The 20,941-nt window shown below is 37.5% G+C and overlaps 6 protein-coding genes across 6 annotated transcripts; 2 read left to right on the top strand and 4 right to left on the bottom strand.

Moving 5' to 3' along the window:
- Positions 1-1,530: 1,530 nt before the first annotated feature.
- On the bottom strand, positions 1,531-7,302 carry L201_006396 (1,3-beta-glucan synthase component FKS1; the record flags this gene model as incomplete). The annotated part of the gene is made up of 8 exons (XM_066222115.1): positions 1,531-1,649; positions 1,708-2,768; positions 2,818-3,013; positions 3,072-4,947; positions 4,991-5,977; positions 6,028-6,783; positions 6,834-6,949; positions 7,002-7,302. The coding sequence occupies 8 exons, from the start codon at positions 7,300-7,302 to the stop codon at positions 1,531-1,533; spliced, it is 5,412 nt and encodes a 1,803-aa protein (XP_066078212.1).
- Positions 7,303-9,477: 2,175 nt separating this feature from the next.
- On the bottom strand, positions 9,478-10,027 carry L201_006395 (uncharacterized protein; the record flags this gene model as incomplete). The annotated part of the gene is made up of 2 exons (XM_066222114.1): positions 9,478-9,857; positions 9,937-10,027. 2 exons carry the CDS (start codon positions 10,025-10,027, stop codon positions 9,478-9,480), a joined length of 471 nt encoding a protein of 156 aa, XP_066078211.1.
- A 271-nt stretch (positions 10,028-10,298) lies between these two features.
- Positions 10,299-12,525, top strand: L201_006394 (uncharacterized protein; the record flags this gene model as incomplete). The annotated part of the gene is made up of 4 exons (XM_066222113.1): positions 10,299-10,307; positions 10,375-10,490; positions 10,600-11,104; positions 11,188-12,525. 4 exons carry the CDS (start codon positions 10,299-10,301, stop codon positions 12,523-12,525), a joined length of 1,968 nt encoding a protein of 655 aa, XP_066078210.1.
- Positions 12,526-12,836: 311 nt separating this feature from the next.
- Positions 12,837-15,967, bottom strand: L201_006393 (uncharacterized protein; the record flags this gene model as incomplete). Its single annotated transcript, XM_066222112.1, has 11 exons — positions 12,837-13,076; positions 13,170-13,519; positions 13,613-13,733; positions 13,800-14,120; positions 14,173-14,210; positions 14,273-14,353; positions 14,435-14,784; positions 14,865-14,944; positions 15,014-15,272; positions 15,351-15,509; positions 15,594-15,967. The coding sequence occupies 11 exons, from the start codon at positions 15,965-15,967 to the stop codon at positions 12,837-12,839; spliced, it is 2,373 nt and encodes a 790-aa protein (XP_066078209.1).
- Positions 15,968-17,175: 1,208 nt separating this feature from the next.
- L201_006392 (uncharacterized protein) lies at positions 17,176-18,524 on the top strand (the record flags this gene model as incomplete). The annotated part of the gene is made up of 6 exons (XM_066222111.1): positions 17,176-17,418; positions 17,499-17,576; positions 17,664-18,044; positions 18,120-18,181; positions 18,253-18,356; positions 18,418-18,524. 6 exons carry the CDS (start codon positions 17,176-17,178, stop codon positions 18,522-18,524), a joined length of 975 nt encoding a protein of 324 aa, XP_066078208.1.
- Positions 18,525-18,940: 416 nt separating this feature from the next.
- L201_006391 (uncharacterized protein) lies at positions 18,941-20,463 on the bottom strand (the record flags this gene model as incomplete). Its single annotated transcript, XM_066222110.1, has 4 exons — positions 18,941-19,498; positions 19,573-19,647; positions 19,724-19,822; positions 19,903-20,463. The coding sequence occupies 4 exons, from the start codon at positions 20,461-20,463 to the stop codon at positions 18,941-18,943; spliced, it is 1,293 nt and encodes a 430-aa protein (XP_066078207.1).
- Positions 20,464-20,941: the final 478 nt, after the last annotated feature.

Here is a 20,941-nt window from a genome sequence, read left to right as displayed (position 1 = left end):
TGTTTTGTCGTTGTTGTTATTGAAAAGAATGTATATGAATGAGTTAGTCACCACCTAATATAATACTCCAATAATTCCTTCTAGAATATTATTGGCAATACAGATATATATATAAGCTAGATGTTTTGTCGAGAAGAAGGAATGAATGTGTAACTTGTTGATTGGAATAGTATCGTTGAACGTTGATTTTGATATACAATCAAAAGGTAAAAACCAAAAAGGCTTTTCTTGTCTTGTAAAGAACAATGCATAAAGTAAAGTATATATATAATGTGGCTTATATATATTCCAAACATCTTCATATACTACGCCAATACCGACACCACCACCACCACCACCATCACCACCACTACCGAAAAAAAACGATCCCATTCATCGATAAGTATTGATATCTAGGGTAAAACTCCAGAAAAAGTGAGACAAAGATCGGCGGCAGTTGATAAAAGAGGTAAAAAACCTAAAGAGCTAAAAAAGCAGACGCGTCGGTCGGACTATCGGAGTAGTTTAGTACTCAAGTTACTCTGTAGCGAGGGCGAAGCGAAATCGAAAACTGTAACGGTTTTAACGTAATTACGCGTGATATCATCAAAGCAAAACAAGATTCTAGTACTAGGTATATACTGTAATTAATACGTTATACGTTGTTAAGAGGAAAAGAAAAAGAGCAGGAGCAGGAGAAGGAGCAGGGCAAGGGCAAGGGGTAAAGGGTAAAAGGGGTAAAAGGGGTGAAAAGAGGATGAAACGAGTGAAGGTAAGTTACATAACATATTGAAGTCTGGAATGTATGAATAACATAGTCTTATTTATAAGTTACTCGGTTCAATTGACTACCTTAGGTTGAATGGAATACCATACCTTACAAACAATCAGTTATTCGGTTTGAAAGTTCTTTTAACCTTCTCTTGTCCTCCTATCAGGGACGTTATTGTTTCGATTATGACCTTATAATCGATAGGCATTTTATGGGATACATGAAACCCAGTACCTCTTGAGGAACAATTCGTCACTGCAATCAAATAGTGACTTGATGCAATCGAATATGAAACATAAAACATAACAAGCAGATAATAAAGAGTATTCATCACGACATATAATTCATGTAATCCACCTTCTTTACCTATCTATAGGCATGAAGATATGGATCGGATCAGATCGAAAAAAATGAATGAGAAGAAGAACGTTAAGTAAGACCTCTCTGGAAAAAGAAGAGAGTGGGTATATGTATATATATAAGCGTATAAGAAACTATGAAAATGTGTGATATATCGTTAAATTCAGGAAAGAGAGAGAGAGACATGATAGAATAATATAGTTTCATAAAAGAGAAGAATCAGTATCTTATCCTTTTACTAAAATTGTCCTTTTTGCGTTTTATTTTGTTTTATTTTGATTTTCCCGTATCCTATGCTAGAAAAGATGAATGATAAATTGAATTGACATTTTGTTTCGTGTGTATGTTCATGCTGAGGAGAGAATCTATTACTGGTTATTTGAAGATGGGGGAATCTGTGTTGAGCTCGATAACATCACTTAAATGACGGCACCGAAAGGCACATCATTTGGTGTAAGACCAATAACACCTTTAAATAATAGAGGAAGTAAGATCAAAGCTACAAAGATAGCTTGAACAATCACATATACAATTGAATCTATTACAATGCACAAAATCAGCGTTTAAATCTATCTTAAAAGAAAGCAAAAACTTACATGTGAAAACAATCTTTCTTCTTTGTGATCTCTGTCTGAAAGAATAAATTGGTGGTCTAATTTGTTGTGAAGGAGCTAACCAGAATAACATTGTTGCGTGTAATCTATCGAAATAAGGTATTAACATTGGTGGAGTTAAGAAGAATAACAATATATGACAAGCAATGAAATCTGCTGAGTATAATCCCATTTCGATAGTTTTAACGACAAATTCTCTTGCAGGTTGTGACAAAGCGTGTGAACCTAAACCTCTATTGAACCAAACACCAGTCCACCATGCTCTGTTGGTTTCATCATGTTTAAATTCTCTTGATAAGAAGACAGCAATTAAAATCTTGAAAATACATCTTTGAACTGCAACCACAGCGATTACACCTAAAACGGCATGTGAAGTATCCCATAATTCGAGGAACCATAAGAATTCAAAGAAGGCAACCATACCTACTACAGCACCGAAATGGGCAATAGCAGCCATGGTAGCTCCGAATTGATTGGTGTAAGAGTTTAAGCATGGACCAAGAAAAACTGAGATCAAGAATAAGGTGATTAAAAGAGCCATGTTGAAGACGATTGGACCAAGAGCAATGATAGCGATTCGTAATAAACCAGGTTGGGTTTTACCGTCGACGGCGAAGGACTTGACGAAAAGGTAACAGATGACGAAAAGAATGGCGACACAGATAGGACCGATAATTTCTCCAATAACGATAGCTTTCCAAGGTGCTCTAGGTGTATCCGAAGACAATTTTTCAGAAGGTAAACCAAGTCTCTTTCTCTTGAAACCAGTAATTCTAGTTCTTGATAATCGACAGTAACCGACCCATGAGTTTGCGTGTGTTCGGGAGTTACCTCTTGACATCCATCTGAGGAATTCTCGGTAGTCGATGATGAAATCGGAGTAAGAGAATTGATGAGGGTTGAACAAGAATGGAGCGACACATAAACCGACAACAGTGATCCAGAAGTAGATCAAATGAGGTACGAAGACGGATAAGGTGATGTAGAGTAATAATACCAATGTTCTGAGACCAAGATAGATGGATGGACCAGCGAATCGAGAGCTAGACGAACATTAGCACACACAGTATTAACGATGTTGACAGCACTCACTATAAGATACTGAAGGAGATACGGGTAGTAGCGAAACCTCTACCTGTAGCAATATATCTGGCACCACCGAATGTCAAGTTGTTCAAGATAGAGTGCATATAGATTTGTGTGGAGAACACTTCGAATACCGGTGAGAGGGATAAGAAATGTTTGCAGAGACGTAAGATGGCTCGACCAGCACCTCGTTCGGTGAGTTCTGTAGAGTACGTTAGCTCATGATGATATGATGATAGGATCATAAGAAGTAGACTCACCTTGTACGAAAAGAGGGACGAAAGCAACCCAAAATACAATGAAAATGGAAATGATACATCGTTTAATCCATCTGAACACAGGTTGAAGATTGTAACAACCACTTTGACCTGGTAAGATATCTCCTGAATTGTTGTATTTACAAACGGTAAGTTGTTTGTTCAATGTACCAAGGAAGACAAGAGCTAACATGAAGACTTGGACTGAACACATAACGAGAATATTGTTGATATGGAAACCTGGATGACCGTAGTAGAAAGTTAAGAATCGATCGATAGGAAGTTGAGTACCCAAATAGTAGTATTCTCTTGAAAGCATTTGTTCACCCATACCAGTACCGATTTTAGTTTGGAAATTAAGAATAGTACCAAAACCTAAATCTCTTCCTTTACCACATTGATAATATTCTGAATGCTTGATTCTACCACCCCGACCGAAAGCCATCATACCAGCGTAAATATCTTCGTTCAAATGTAAACCTTTTTGAGCTTTAGATACACCACCTCGAGTATTCATATAAATAGCGTTTAAGAAATCTGGATGACCATAATGTAATTTACCACCAATGTATGATAATGATCTAGCAGCTAATGTACCGAATGTTTGTTCTTTACCAGCAGCAATATCACCTAAAATACCAATGTTTTCGGAGAAGATATATTCTCTGGCACCTAAAATAGCGACAGGGAATTTCTCGAATTGTTGATGACCGTTTGGAGCATAAGGAGATTGATTTGATACTCTGAACTCTTCAAATTCACCTAAAACATTTCGGATTTTAAGACATTCCTCCAAATAGTTATCTTGGTTCGCATCGATAAGTTGGAGGTATTCTCCTCGGTAGAAGACAATAGCATGGTTTTGGTTATCAGATTTACCATCACCTAAAATTGGGTTACCAGGTAATTCGATTCTGAACTTGGGTCTTCTTCGTCCGTTTGGTAAGATTTCGGAATGACCATCGACTAAAGCAGAGAAAATTCTGGATTCACCACCGTCTTTTCTGGGAGGTTCTTCATCCAAGTAGGCAATTTGTAGATCTGGGTAAGCTCTGAGTAAGAATTCGGCATTTTCGTGTTCTTCCTTATTGAATTTAGAGTATCTTTGCATTGAGACGACGAATTTGAACTTTCTTCTAGCCATTCTTTCGAGTTCTCTTTCAAGTTGATCAGTGTTACCACCGAAAAGTTGGACGACTTCAGGGTTTTCGACTCGGTAGAGTAATTTGATGGCTTTAGAATAATTCATGAAACCGGATACAGTTCGGTAAAGTGTTTGAGCACGAAGAGATGCCCAGATTCTAGTTCTCAAGGTATATTCAGGAGCAGCAGATTTGAAACCGATAGTGTAGAAAGGAATATCGTCGGCTTTCTTGGCTTCAGCCTTTTCGTCACCACCGAATGGGTTACCACCGTTGAACATGTTGGATTCTTCAGCCAAAATCTTGGTATCTCTAACGAAGTTGTCCCATTCGATTGGATGGAGCTGTTTGAGATATTCCAAAAGGGTGACTCGGGTATTTTGATCCTCTTCTCTAATAATTTCTCTAAGTGATAATAAGATCTTTTCAGAATAGTGAGGTACAAGGACGGTGAATGTTGGCATAGCTTCTACAGGGATAGATTCAGGGATAGCAGTGGTGAGCGATTGAGCGAAGAAAGAGATTCGTCTTTCGGCTTCAGAACCTTTAGGGAAGAATTCAGTCTTGACACCTTTATCACCTTGCGATATGAAGAATGCCGGGGCTCTAAGAGTTCTCTTTCCAGGTTGATCAGATTGGACTTGGTGATAGAGTAATTTTTGAACATGCTCTATGGATAAAAGATGTTCTCGGTACATGGAAATGATGACGGCATTCCAGACTTGAGATACAAGGACCTATAAAAAGATTAGCACAAGTCAATAGTTTGAGTTGACTCACCTTTGGCTTGTATTTGACTTCCATATCAGCAGTAGCAAGAATCTTGGCGTAGATTCTCTTGGGTAATCTAGCGAAAATATCTGCCCAGGGAGTCCAGATAGACATACCAATGGCGAAACTTCGTGCAATGGAGAATACGGTGTTCCAGATAACGTACCAAAGGAAAGTATCCAAGAAGAAAAGAGTCAAGTCCATGACGAACATCACTGTCAAGGCGAAGGCAGGCTGATTGGTACATAAACCGTTACCGAGATATTTGTCGTGACAATTTTGTACTTTCATACCAACCATAACTTTGATGGGATCACGGAAAGATAATGTCAAGAAGAAGTATGATTCGGTGAATTTACACCCGAAAATTAAGAACCAAAGTAAGAAAGACGCCATTCGATTGTTTCTGCCGAGTTTGGGATAAGAGGCGGTGAAAGTTTGATTGGCGAGGTATTTTCTTGATTTACCAGCGACTCTATCACCGAACATTCGACCAGATGGGAGAGTAGCGAAAGCAGCGGTGGCGACAACGGCAACGAAGAATTGGACGATACCGAGAATTAAAGAAACTTGACCCGTTTGATTCCAGAAGGCGATGTAAATGGTTGGAGCACCAGTGATACCAAGGATGATCAAGAGGAATACCAGTCGTCGTGTCAAGTGAGAAGTATTATTCCAGGTAGTTGGGATGTAAGAGAATTCGGCGAGAGTAGCAGCAATCATGATCAACGAAGCGACAGCGCCACCTAAAGCAGTGACTGACCAGGCCATAGGGGTGGTAGCTTTTGTTGAACCTTTGGCGGCGTAGATAGATGGAGAGTTGTAAGCAGTGTAGAACCAGAAGACAGCGATGTGAAGAACCCAGATACGGTTGAAGTTGACAAGGAGATGGAAGAAGGATCGTTTTTCGAGGTAAGTTTTGAAGAATACCTTGTTCCAGTCAATTCTGTCGAATTTCATGAACCGTTGAGCGGGTGGAATATCCACAAGTCGGGTCTACAGAAGAGTCAGCTTGTATACTGTTTCAGCGATTCGGTCAAACTCACTTTGTCATTCAAGACTATCCTACTAACACCTTCTGGATACCAGAACAATTGATTGACATCATCGTAACCAATTGTTTTGTCGTGGTCATTCTCCCTCTTCAAGAACCTTCCGTCTACTACTTCGTAACCTTGATCACGTAAAAACTTGTAGAGAGGTTTGACGACCGCTCTCAAGTAAAGACCTTCAGGTACAGCTTCTACTCGATTTTGACATTCTGGAGATCGATAGTAATCATCGGCACATTTGAAGATGAAACATAAACATTCAGGCATGAATCTGACTTGAGCAGCTTCACCCCAACAAAGTAAATATAAAGCAACTTGACGAAGTCTATCATATTGAGACATGTTGTTCATGGCTGTTCTCCATCTACTGGTTGCTGAATCAAGAGATTTTTCTTGAGCAGTCGCTGGTGCTGTTTTACCCTTAGCACCTTTTCCTCTTCTAGCGACAGATCGGACTCTGGATAAACCAGGATTCTGTACTGCACCAATAGCATCATCTAAATCGAGTTGCGAAGCAAAGTACCATTTTCTATAATTGGCATGTTCACCACCAATATAATCGGCATGAAGAGTAAGAAGTGCTTGATTGGGTGACATTCGAGATGCTCTTGAATCTAGCTGAATCATCAAAAAATCGTAAACATTCCGTGAAGAATCTTTTTGGAAACCAAATTTGTTGGCTAAATCAATCAAAACATCTTCAATTTCTTCTTTCGATAAAGGGATATTTGCTTCTTGGGTCCAAGCGGGCTAAAAAAAGATATCAGCGTGACAGATAGATAAACGCAGAGGAAACTCACATAAGGCTCTCTAGGTCGATGACCATCTCTACTACCTTCTGTAAAAGTAGGTGTTGATGCTCGAGAAGGCATGTAGCCTTGTTGGCCGTGATAATCTGAGCCACCGTAGTAACCATCTACGCGCATTTGTCAGGCATTGTCTACAAAACACTTAAGGATACCACTTACCATTCCCACTGTAACCACTTTCTGAAGCCCATGTATCTGCACCTCTACCACCACCTTCCATACGAGCTCTCATTTCAGATTCAGTATCGAAATATGGAGCATATTGACCACCTTGACCTGGAGGGGCTACACCACCACCTGGATTGGTGGTAGCATCTGGATGTGTGTATACACCATTTCCTCCAGGTAAAGGAGGAGCATTGTCGTAATTGAGTTGATGACCGTTGAAAGGATCAGATGAGCCTGAAGAGTAAGACGAAGGTTGATGTTTAGGACCAGGAGGGGCGTTAGGATATGACATGATGAATTGAAAGCTAAGAGACAAATTACGTTGAATGAGCGGGATCCTCAAAATTGTTAAAAGCGGTGCTTCAAAATTATTAAGGTGAATCTACGCCAAGCATCTCATCATCGATAACATAAAGAGAGGAGTTTGGATGTTATGAATGTATAGCAAATACGAATTTGAGGAGGATGAGTGTTGTTGCGCATCGACCACCGAAGACTGCGCTGTCACCTCGACTTCGAAACTTATAACCATCAATTGGGAATTATCAACACTTACCTACAAGATTTGAAATGAAAAACAGAAACGCTAACGCGCTATACTACAATATATAATTGACTATCACTTCTTGATCGTAATGTTGATGATTGTCCTATTGTTGATGTTGAAAGATGGAAAGTGATTTGATTGAAGTGTATGTTTTTGCCGTTCCTTTGATTCTACTATCTCCTATTTGAATGGTTGTCGAGATGGAAATCGCGCTTTTTCTCTTGAATCGCCCCCCAAAATATACACCTTGTCGTTAAGGTGGTTTAGGCGCGATGAAGAGGGAAATCGTATATGTCGTCGAGACGTTATAAAGAGAGTCAAAGGTGAGAAAGAAGAGAAGAGAGAGAGAAGAAAGCTTATCCTAAAGACAGATTAAAGGAGGTATCAAAGAAAAAGAATGAAATGAATGAACAACCAAGTTTTTTTTTGTTACAACTGGTTTGTTTCGTCTGTATGGTGTACAACCCTCCATACACTGTGGTGGTAGTTATGGTAAGTACGCGTTAAAAACCAACAAAAGTGAATCAAGGGTTAAAAGAGAGAAAGGATAACAACAAGAGACCTAATTTTACCATTCATGCACATTCCCATTCCCGCCTCAGCTGGTTTTACCACATATCAATCCCTGGTTTGACCCTGTTTTTGCACTAAACAAATACAATTCATCAAGATATACCCTGAATTACAGATATTTTGTAATAAACCTAGCATAGAGTATTACAATCGATTCCTAACGCTATTACAAAAGATCATACACCAAAAGGTCATGCTGTGCTCGGAACGGAAGAACTGGAAAAACACTATATATACACGAAACATCATGCATATTTCATTCCGTTCTTCTCGCAGTAATCAGTTGAAGTTAGGTGTTGTAGGAGAGAAAGAATTTCATCATTCAACTTTGGAAGATATAAACAAGGAAGCAGGATGCATCGTAATAAGGGGAGTTAACAGTAGAAGTCCTAAGAAATCGCTGCGGTGAATGAGGGTAGAGAAGAGTTGTTTTGTTTAGATCAACTAACGCTTGTTTTGTTTGATGATGATGAGAAAACGTCATCGGCGTAAGGGGCTGTGTTGGTACGTGTTTGAAGTGTTATTTATTAGAATTAGAGATCCAGCTGCTTAAGACCTTAAAAAAATTACATACAACGGACGGCGTTTTTTACTTGTTTATCCAGTTAAATGTGGCAGCTTGGGGTAGGTTTTGCGGTGTCATCCGCCTTTACTGCTTCTGTTTATATATATATGTATAAACCTGAAACAACTAAACTCAGATCACCTTCTGATTACAGACGCTTGAATGGCAAATTACAGTGGTTTTGTCATTCTGCTTAGATTCCTTATAGAGTTAAAGGTCAATAAGTGACAAAAAATTACAACACTCAGAATTCCCAACTGGTCCCCCACATTGTTACTGACTGAGCGGTAGGCAGGTTGGGCGTTTTCTGACTCCTATAGTCTCAGATGATTTCTATACCGTCTAGTAGATTATGACCAAAACTGACTTAAAGATTTTCAGACCAAGATCAAAATCAAAAGGGAAATGTGCGGTCAAATTTATCTTATCATACATTATCTACACAGCAAATAGAGTAACAGTTGTGCCTGGTACCCTCGCTGTGCTGAGCATCAAATAAACTTGATTTGATATTGGGTCGATCTGTAGTGGTTTAGTAAACGTTATAGGGCACGGAAAGGAATCATACTTCCTTCTGACATTCATTGTTGATCGAACATATGATCGTTCTGGGAACACACAACGGCGATACTGAAAAATGCTGTAGTCCCTCCAAGCGATGTATGAGTATCTAATCAATCTTTAGGGATACTAAGTGCATACAAAAGCAAAATTATTCAGCTTCCTATTTACACAAGCCCTTGCCATCCATTCGCCATCTAGCTATCTTTGGACGTGGTTATCTAATACCAAATTACCTTTCCAGCTTTATCCTTCTGTTCATCTTCAGACAATTTTGAATAATCAATTAAAGCCTCTCTTGCTCTTTTCAAAATAGCAGCACCATACTTTGGACCTAAGGGTGGCATTTCAATTTTATCATCAGAAAAAAAGAAAGGAACTTGTTTTAAATTTGATATCCCTTTGAAAGAATCGTTAATCGTTTGTTGATCAGATACAGAATATGCACCACCGAGCATTATACCTTGTGGAATTGTATCAAATTTCTGAGTACCGAGTTTTTCAACATCTTCATCTAATTTTCCTATTTTCGAAATTTGTCCAGAGAGTATTAATGGAATATCTCGTTTGGCTTCTTCGATTGATGTAAAAAATCTTGAAACTGACAAAATGATAACGAATTCAATAACGTTCAAGTTTATCACAACGATCGTTTACATGTCTAAGCAGATTGCACTTACCTTCAATTTCAGGCTTTAACCCATCGATCACAGCTTTACCCACCCCTGTGGACTGACCACACAAGATTATACGTAGTAGTGGATTTTGCATATTGAGTACTCTTGTTTGAGGTCTATGATGTAGACAGACGTCTGGACTGTACAAGCAGGATACATGCATGCTATATATAGGTCTCTCTTCGGCAATTCGGTCTTTCTGAAGTCATGATAATGAATATCTAAATACGGATGACGTAATACCGCTACTCTCCACCGGTTCGGCGATTTTGAACATCAAAAACAAGGAAATCTTTACCGAAGTTTGAAGATGATCTTCAACTATTCCCAATCTACCCAAATCTGGATCAGCAATAATCAATACAATGGACCAGGTGAGTTCATTATTCTATGTACTCCTGCTATGCTGCAATGCGACCCTTAAACTGAAAGATGCGATAGAACGCTTTCCGTAATTTGCTCTCGGCGCCGAGATCGTCAACAGGAGCGAGTTCTTCTCGAGGTGTTCTAGGTGCACCTGCCCCTAAACGTGGATGGGGATTGAAGTCTAAAGAAGGGTATGTATTTGTTATAGTATACTACATCATAGTCATATTCCTACGAGGGTCTCAAGTTGAAAATTTGCGACTGACGAGGGCTTTTCACATTATGTTTGATATTTGACAGATACGAAAAGAAAAAAGAAGAAAAACCTTCTAAACCAGAATTCGCACCACGTAAATATCAAAAAAGGGAATTCAATAAAGAAGCTGGAGGAGGAAATCAATATAAAGATAGAGCAGAATTAAGAAGACAACGAGGTAAAGATAGTAATGATATTAACGGGAGGGATGATGATGACGATGGAGAATATTCAGAAGTTAATAAATTATTAAAAGATTTTGAAGAACAAGAAAAGGAATTAAGAGAACAAGGTAAAATCCAAGAATTGGAAGAATTAGAAAAGAAAAGACAATATTTAGGTGGTGATGAAAAACATTCAGTTTTAGTTAAAGGTTTAGATTATGCTTTATTAGCTTCTAGAAAAGCTGAATTAGCAAAAGAAAAAGGAATTTCATTAGATAATGAATTAGATGATTTCTTAACGCAGAACAAGAAAAGTAAAAAAGTTGATAAGATAGTAGAAGGAGATGATGATATACCGAAAAAGGAAGAAGGATTGGGTAAAGGTGTAAGTGTATTATCAATCCTTTCTTCATTCGTTTCATTTCAATATACCATACTTACTGATATTATAAAATCGTATTCTTATAGTTCAAATCTATAACACAGAAGAAAATAGATGAAGAAGCCGCTAAAGGAGGAGAAAAGAAGAAAAAGAAAAAGAAGAAGAAGGTCAAGCCCGAGGTTGAACCTGAAAATAAAGATGAACCTGAGATAGAAGCTGGACCATCTAGATTAGTGAAACCCGAAATAGAAGAATCCAAAGCAAAGGAACCTATATCGACAACGACTAAATCGCCTCTAAAATCGACAATTCCAATCAAAGACACGCCAACACTACTTCCAGATGATGATGATGATGATGATGATGATGATGACGAAGACATATTTGGTGATGTTGGAGAATACGATTTAGGTGCTGGTGCAGGAGGAGATGATTCAGATTCTTCAGTAGATGAAGCTATGGATATTGATATAAAAGATGAGAAACCGTATTCAAGAGGTAGATCAAGAACTAGAACTAGATCACCTATTAGTACTAGGAATACCGGTTTAGGTCCTAGATCACCTGGTTATGGACATGATCGTGATCGGGATAGATCATATTCAAGATCAAGGTCAAGATCAAGAGGATATCGAGATAGAGATAGATCACCTATATATAGCAGAAGAAGAAGAAGGTCATCTTCATATGATAGTAGGGGGAGATCACCTAATCCATACAGAAAGAAACGTTATAGGGATCAATCATATTCACGTTCAAGATCGCGATCACCATATTATTCCAGAAGAAGATCAATATCGCGATCACCTGTAAGAGGTAGATATAGATCATACTCAAGATCAAAATCAAGGTCGAGGTCGAGGTCACCTCCATATAGACATAGAAGATATGATTCCAGATCCAGATCAAGGTCGAGATCAAGATCACCTATAAGGCGAAGAAGATATTCACATTCGCGTTCACCTTCGCCTGAACGGCAACCACGACAACAACGACGATCAATTTCTCCTAGACCTCTTAATGTTCAAGAGGAGAGAATGATTAGACAAAGATCATATTCGAAATCACCTTCACCGATATTACATGATGATCATTTACCTTTATCTTCTGAAAATGAAAGTGAAGATGAAGGTGATTCAGAAAATAGAAGGGAAATGAAATTAAAACCATTATCATCATCTATTATACCTTCATTAAAAAAATTTTTGGAAGCAGATTCAGAACAATCTAAAAATGAAGAAAAAAAATTGAAAAAAGCCAAATGGAGATCTGCACAAGGTTTATCTGCTCAAGAAGGTGCTTCAGATTTATTGGCTAATGATAAAAATGAAAAAATGGATAAACATAAATCAAATAGAGAATATCAATTGTTAATGAATCAAATGAACAAGAAGGATAATGCTACTTCGTCCAAACAAGATTAAGGAGTAACACTTCGACGATCGTTGATGGATAGATTATATCTCAAGCTTTGTGCATCCGTTGTATGATCACGACTGATATCAGAATCATATTGTTAGTAGTAGAACTATGTACAACCATGCATGTAAAATATGTAATGCAATGAACAATTATGAAAATAAAGCAAATTTTTTTGAACCTTCAAGGAACGGCGCTATCACCATCAACCGATACCGTGCTGGGAATTCTTCATCTATTTCTACCTCTTTCTACATCTCTATACCTCTACAGCTAATGTGAGTGCGTTCGGAACAATCTAAATGATATTCGTGATCTAATCTTTTCCAGCACTGACATCTTTCATCCTACCATCAATCAAAGGACAAACAATAGCCAAATCATCGCTTAAATGATCTAATTCTTTCTTTTCATCATTTACCAATAAATCATCTTTTGCTCCCTTTGCAGGTTTCTGTTGTCTTTCAGAAATTGGTAATGGTGTCGTTGGACGAGATTTCCATTCTCCAGGCATATGTTGTTTAGATTGTTTATGAGCTCTCATAGCTTGACCGGCCTATCGAAGAATGATGAAACAGAGTTAACGTTAGCTTCAATCCAGCTATTTAACCATATTACCGCATTCAACCCCAAAAACTGATATACTTACAACTTCATCGACACTAGACATGTGTTCATTCTTAGCAACATGTAAAGCATCTCTAATTGTATTCCAATCATGTTGAACCACATGTTTCTTTAAAATACCCCATCCGGAAGAAGAAGTTGTCGAAACTTCTGAAACTGGACTCAATATTCCACTATTACTTAAAATATGTGAATTGCTTGGAGAGAGGAATTGTGATTTCATTGATTGTGGTGAAGATGATAATGATGATGAAGGTGAATATTGATGATGTGATCTTGATCTAGCTCTAGATAATACTTTATCAGTTCTACTAGATAAGTGTTTAGCTGCTGCTGTTTCTAATTGTTTATGTCTAAATATGTAAGAGGAACCTAGTTGAGTAAAACGGACAAGTAGGTAACATGAGCGTCTTCCTGAATTGGGTTAAGAGTACATATCATATCAACTGATAAATCTTTACTTACCCAATAAGAAAGAACGAAGTATACTACTCATAATTTGACCATTCTCATCATCAACAATATATTTTCGATCTTTCAATGCTTCAAATCCATCAAAGCCTAATGCTTGATATTCTCGAGTAATCTAGGTATGAACATTCAACAAAGTCAGCTTATTCATGCAACAGCCTTAAGTACTGGTATAACTTACTATTCGATATATTTTTGAACTATCCCTTTTGACTTCTTCCCCAAGGTCTAACTTCTTCTGCTTTACGACGACTCTCGTACCATCTTCTTGTTCTTTGAAATCAATGAAATCCTGAGGATTTTCAATTTCATCTTCATTCTCATCATCGTCTTCATCTTTTTTAGGTCTTTTCAATTTATGTATAGATATAACACGTTGATTTGGTGGTTTAGTATGATCCCATTTCACAACTAATCCAGATACAATTGGGAATCGTCCTTCTTGTGCAGGCCATTTAGATAGTGCTGATTCCATGGTATCCCAAATTCCTTTACCATCAACCTGCAGATAACGATGTCAGCTTGAGTTTCCCTACATCCTTAAGTAAGCTTACCTCTATACAGACGACCGGATCTTCAAAGGGTAAAATCTCTACAAACGAAAACTGTTAGCTGTTTTGGCCTTTTGAAGATGGAGGGATGAGGTTAGCTCACCCAATATATCACCTAAAGTGATTTTTCCTGGACCATATTGAGAATCACCTCTTAAAGTTCCACCACAGATGATAACAGCATCTGCAGAATCATTTTCATTATCTTCATCTTTTTCATTTACTTTCCCATTTCGTTTCACACCACCATCACTACTATCATTACCATCCCCGTTTGATTTATTTTTATCCAACAAACTTTCAGCATAAGCATGCATCAAGACATCAGCAATCCAATTACCTAAACCGTTTTCCTGAGTTCTAACAATTTCTGATCTTGCATCGAATGGAGCCAATGTAAAACAAACTGGTTTTTGAATTGCTTCTGATACAGAAGCTAATAAATCTTTTACCATTGAATCAAATGATTCTGATGAAGGTGATGAAGGTAATACATATAAATGTTTACCGGTTAAAGAACTAATTATATGTTTTCGAATTGATCCAGGTTTAGTTGGTGTTAATTCTAATACTGCTGATGTTAAATCACGAAAATCTGTCCCTGATTTAATCAATCTAAGAGCGATTCAATAAGCATAAGCCAAAGACAGTAGAGGGAAGTTAGAGACGACAATTCGTGGTATATTCGAACTCACCTTACACCGTGATCTTCCGTCGTACCAGGAGCATCATGTCTACCAGAATAACCTTCCCATGATTTATACCCTTTACCGATCTTTATTTTATTCATTCTCTAATCAGCATAAATCCCTTTTACACAATATGAAAAGTTATGATGACTTACATAGTAGATGTGATCATGTCCACCTACTAAAAGATCAACACCATGTTCATTTTCTACACCAGGTTTATCTGCTACTGCACCTAATTCGTTACATAACTTAATATCATTCGGTACTCTACAGTGAGTTAAAGCAATTATGATATCTACTTGATGAGGTCCATTGGGATCACGTAATTCTTTAGATAATTCAATAGCAGTTTCTTTCATTGGTCTATAGCTGAAATTCTTTGGCCATGAAGGTATAGTAGCTATCCAGTCTCTGATGGAAAGTACCACTATCAATGTTTGCAAAAAGAAAAAAAAAAGAGAAACAGAAAATATGGCTAAAGAAGCTTACTGTTCAACTAAACCTATAACACCAATTTTAACACCACATCTTTCCGTTACCCAATATTTGTTCAATGTTTCAGGCTGTTTACCAGTTTTATCATCTATAATATTTGATAATAACCAAGGGAAAGTCGTTGACTGAATAAGTTTCGTTAAATGTGGATAACTAATTAAGAGATCATACAGGTTAATCAATTTCCCTTGTCAATCTAAAACCATATCAAGAGGGATGATAAAAGCTAGAACTCACCCAAAATCAAAATCATGATTACCTACACAAGCAACATCTAATTCCAAAGCATTTAAAAGTGGGACCATATGACTACCCCTTGATATACTACTTTCGACTGAAGGGTTGAATACATCTCCTGCAAATAAAACTAAACCATCTTTTTCGTTTTCCTTTCCCTTCCCACTACCTCCACTACCATTTGATGAAGTCCAATCTGCCCATTTATCTCTTTCAGAATATAACAGTTGAGCGAATTGAGATACATTGATCTGCTGTTGTTGTTTTGAGTTATCCGGATTACCTGATTTATCTTCTGGTGCACCAGGCTGAGGATTATATTTCTGATTTACTCTATAAACATCGTTGAAACATAGTAAAGGTAATGTCGGCATTCTGGCTTTTTCTGGATTTGCCCCAGATGTCTAGAGGTATGATATAGTAGTAAGATAACTAAACTGGTTTACTGATAGAGGCTGACTGACTCGTTAACATGGATGAAATATTGATTGACGATTGAATGGCCGCTCTAGTGTGCTACGGTTGCACTTCAACGTTTCAACCGATCATGACGTTCCTGAAGAATACCGAGCGTTAACCACGTGGTGCGGTCATATCAGGTGATTAAAGTCTACGCAGGTCATCAATATTGTTATCTCGATAAACAGCTACATTCTAATGCCAGGATGTTGAAGGTTGCTTTCTGAGAGATCAGCGGAAGATGATGTAGGGGATGATGAACGGAATGCTCGACTGTACCTTTCTACAAAGACCCAACTTGCAACTTGGGATATATGTTGGCTGCTTGATGCTTTCTGCTAAACTGCAGATGTGATTCAAATATACCATCTACGAGTTTAACTCCGATTTTCATGCAATAAGTCCACTAACATTGTCAATACATCCTGGAAGGGTGAACTGCTCTGTTATGTTCACACGAAGGTAAAAATGACGTTTTTAAGAAGCAGGTCATCTTTCTTGCGGTAAATTGTCAAACGCATGTAAGTCGGTTGGTTCAACGGATTTAACAGTCCGTTCTGGGGATGATGATCCGATATCGGAGGGTGAAAGAATTCGTCATCTCTAGCAAATGTAACGGGGAGCTTTACATGATCAGGTGTTATTCATGTTCATGTTTGTAGGCATAAAGATATCCCGATCGGACACCTTGTTCACATGTGTTGTATGATCAACATCAATTTTTTACCTTTCTTCGTATAAGAGTTGTTGTTGAAAAAGAAAGATTTTAGTTCAGATGTCACTCTGACTTCTTGATTATTGACCGACTTCGGACCGGTTTAGAAATATGACTAGCCTTATGTAGCGATTTTTGGTGTAGTTATTTCGACATGAGAGAGGAATGCTCCAACATATTCAAGAGTGTTCATGGGGTATATAAGATTGATTGATTGACTGATTTAATTGCGTTACCTTTTCTTCTTTCCTATATCTGATTAACCATATAACAAGGATAACATTTGATCTTGTACAATTAGGTATAACACTTTCAAACGATATAAATAAATACTTACAAGTATCTCTAAGACTCATACATCAAACCCTACCAACATCATTATCATCAGCAGTGTAGAGATTAGACAAAATGGTACACGCACCAGAAATAACTGAACAAATTAAATTTCGAGCAAAACAAATGGATGAAATTTCAGATCAAATTGATGAAGTAAATTTATTAAATTTGAAAAAAGTAGCCAAAGCAGAAAAGGAAAAAACACTACTGGTACAAGAAGATTTTCAAGATAAAAGTAAATTTGATTCTGAAAAAGATAAAACAGCATTTAGACAATATGAAAATGCTTGTGATCGTGTAAAGAATTTCTATCTTGTAAGTTGTTGTCGAGACTAAGATTGCATACTGCATCACGGAAGAGTGCTGAGATGAGCTGGTATTCGATTATTATATAGGAACAACATACAAAACAAACTTTAGAATATAATTTACGTGTAAGAAAAGAATTTAAAGAAACTGTTAGAGCTAGAATGGTGAGTTTTTCCTCTAGAGAAATTTACAGTAATTTGGATTCGATTCGAATAAAGCTAATACTACTAGTGATTGACCCCCTGATTTAGGGAATATGGGAAGCTTTAGAACTTTTAAATACTTTAATAGATGAATCTGATCCAGATACATCTGTACCACAAATAATACATGCTTTACAAGCTGCAGAAGCTGCAAGAAAAGATGGTAAACCAGAATGGTTTCAATTAACTTGTTTAATACATGATTTAGGTAAATTATTATGTTTCTTTGGATTTGGACAAAAAGGTCAATGGGATGTTGTAGGAGATACTTTTATAATAGGTTGTAAATATTCTAAAGAAATTATTTATGGTCCTGAATCATTTTCAAAAAATCCTGATTTCACAAATGAAAATTTACAATCTGAATATGGAATTTATAAACCTCATTGTGGATTAGAAAATGTTTTGATTTCTTTTGGACATGATGAGGTATGTTTTAAAATTACCGATAATTATCATCTTCACTCAAAGCAAAGGACCTCATTGACCTTATATGTTCTATAGTACCTCTATCAAGTATGTAAAGCACAATCAACCTTACCGAAAGAAGGTCTATGGATGATCAGGTGAGGTCATAATGTCGATTTACTCTGATGGTACTCTCATCGATATAATACTAAACTACCTTTGTATCTAGATATCACTCGTTCTACCCATGGCATAAAGCAGGATCAAATGCTTATAGACATCTAATGAATGAAGAGGACGAACAAGCTTTAAAAGCAGTTAGAGCATTCAATCGTGAGTTCAATTTGGTTTCTCCCTTCTCATTAGTATTGTTGCTTATACCAACGATTGATAGCATACGACCTTTATTCGAAATCTGATGCCCCACCCAATGTAGAAGAGTTAAAAGGATATTATCAAGGTTTAATCAAGAAATATTTCCCTAATGAATTGGATTGGTAATTGCTCAATCGGATCATGTATTTGACCTAATGAGGATCTCATTAAAGTCGAGATAAGAAGGACTTTTAAAAAGTTGTAGTATAAGTCAATAGTTATCAATTGTAGTAAATAGTTCATATAGAATCTCGACAAACGGCGACCAGTGATGTACGGACACTTTCATTCACAAGTTTTCGGGCGTACTGTATCTGCTTTCACTCCAGCTCGAAGAGTCTGCATTATGACTGATAACATGAACACTAGATGCATACACGAATCTTCCCATCATCAAGATATCGAATACTTAATTACACATATATATAATTTAATCTACTCTTCGACCAAACTAATTAACAAATTTCCAAAATACCAATTTTCGTTCAATCAATCAGCATTTACATGCTGACGGCTAGTGCAATCCTCCTTAACCCCACAGATCATATGTGAACGAATTCTTCCCATCCTTCGCCTTGAGTCTCTTTCTCATCAAGATCAATTTCATTCCCCGTCATATCATTGTCCTCTTCTTCTTGAATGACTTCTACTTTTGTCCAATTTTGATGTATCAATCCAGCTAAATCAGGATGCACGTGTTCTTTCATATTCAATCTTGCCTTTTCGAAATATAACTTTTTTTCCAAACTCTGTCTTTTTTCAGGTGTAAGTCTGAATGTATTAGCTGGATGAGGATGATCTAAGATAATTTCAGGAGTGACACTTCTCATTCTTGTGTCATAATCTAATGTCGCTCCATCATGTTGAGTAGATGAATAAGCCATATCGTCTAAGGTGAGAAATGGTGGATCATACTCATCGCTCAATGTCGTGAATGATCTAGCACCATGAGAATCTTCTGGTATTATGGGTAATTCTTCATCGAGAGGAAATTGATCACCATAATCAGTCTCTAATTGTGAAATCAGTTTTACATCTTTCTTGCTGGAATCAAGTAAGTTGGCTTGTAATAATGGTAAATCTGGCAAGCGAACTTTACACTGCGAAAGACCATCTCGTCAGCTTATATATCTGCTATACGATGAGCGATGTACTCGCAACAAAAAGGACATACCCAATTATGACAGCCGTAAGCTCTTCTAGATATCCTCAGGGGTCTCCAGATGGCATTGTGGAAATATCCTTCGTTCTATTTGGCGTATCACATCAGCTCGTCCCATTCTCCCAAGCTTGTATGATACACATGGCATGATTGGTACACTTGCAATGGTCAATGCTCGTTTGGCACTTTCAGGATCCTCAAAATCTACTTGTATGTTATACGTGCTTCGCATCTCCCATTCTCTGAAAACAGTTACACAGATCTACAATATCGTATCAGCTTGCAAATACGAGAAGATCGATTTACAGAAATACTTTCTGCAAGCAGAAAAAAGCGACATACAATATTACCACAAGCTCTAAATCTTTTCCAGATTACCTTCTTCAGATCTTGGATACCGTTAAATATCGCAGGAATAAAATTGCATACTTTGATGCTTGTTTGACTGATACCGACAATATTATCTTCTAGACAATTTTTATCGAAATTGAGTCGTTTTGTTGTACTCCAGCCAATCAAGGGTCTGAAGGTGGTTCTGTCAACTATGATATAATCGGGCTGGACAGTGACGAGAGGTGGAGTAGGTGAATGTGTCAAAGCTGGAATATTGATCGTATCATCATAAATGATTGGTAAATTTTCGTCAAGAGTATTTTTGGAATTCCAACTTCCGCTTGAGGCGGTGATTGACGAATCCAAAGGAGCAGGTGCAGAGTAAACTTCATGCGGGGATGTTTCGGTGGTATAGTAGTTTTCGAGATTTGCCGCTTGACGATAAACTGTAGGCGAGGATGTCGGGTATCGACGAGGAGTCAGGAGCGGTTGTAGGTTGGAACCTGATAAACGTGGTTTACTGTTGGGTCTATGGGAAGAAGAGGGAGAGTCTTCTCTAGTACGCTTCATGTCGCTTTCTAAAGGAGAAAACAGGTTGCGCAGGCAATTAAAAAAGAATCTGGTAAGTATGGGTAAATCACAGCAAAGAGAGAAACAGGAGTTGAAGGTAGGAAGAAAGAGCGAAAATTGAATTAAGAGAGGAGAAAGAAGGAAAGAACAAGGTTCTTTGTGTGTTAAGTACTGTCGTCCGGTCAACCTACACACAATATGCATGTGAAGAATAAACCATCAACTAATTAATGTTTGATGGGAAACGTTGATTAGGTTTGCTACTACTGAAAAAGGGGGTCAGTGCGTAGTGAAGATTACCCATCAGTCAATCAGTCCAGTCAACGGTGAGGATTAGTGTATTAGTCTAGTCACCTTTCCCCAAATCTTATAGACTGATACATGGTATTACGACAACAATAGACATTCAAGGCCTATTTACAATCAAATGATAATTCTAAGAATATACAATGGAAATATAACTTACAATCAAAACACC

Source organism: Kwoniella dendrophila, chromosome 8, assembly GCF_036810415.1.
Source record: "Kwoniella dendrophila CBS 6074 chromosome 8, complete sequence".
In the NCBI taxonomy this organism is placed as follows: Eukaryota; Fungi; Basidiomycota; class Tremellomycetes; order Tremellales; family Cryptococcaceae; genus Kwoniella; species Kwoniella dendrophila.
This window is presented reverse-complemented; position numbering and strand designations above follow the sequence as displayed.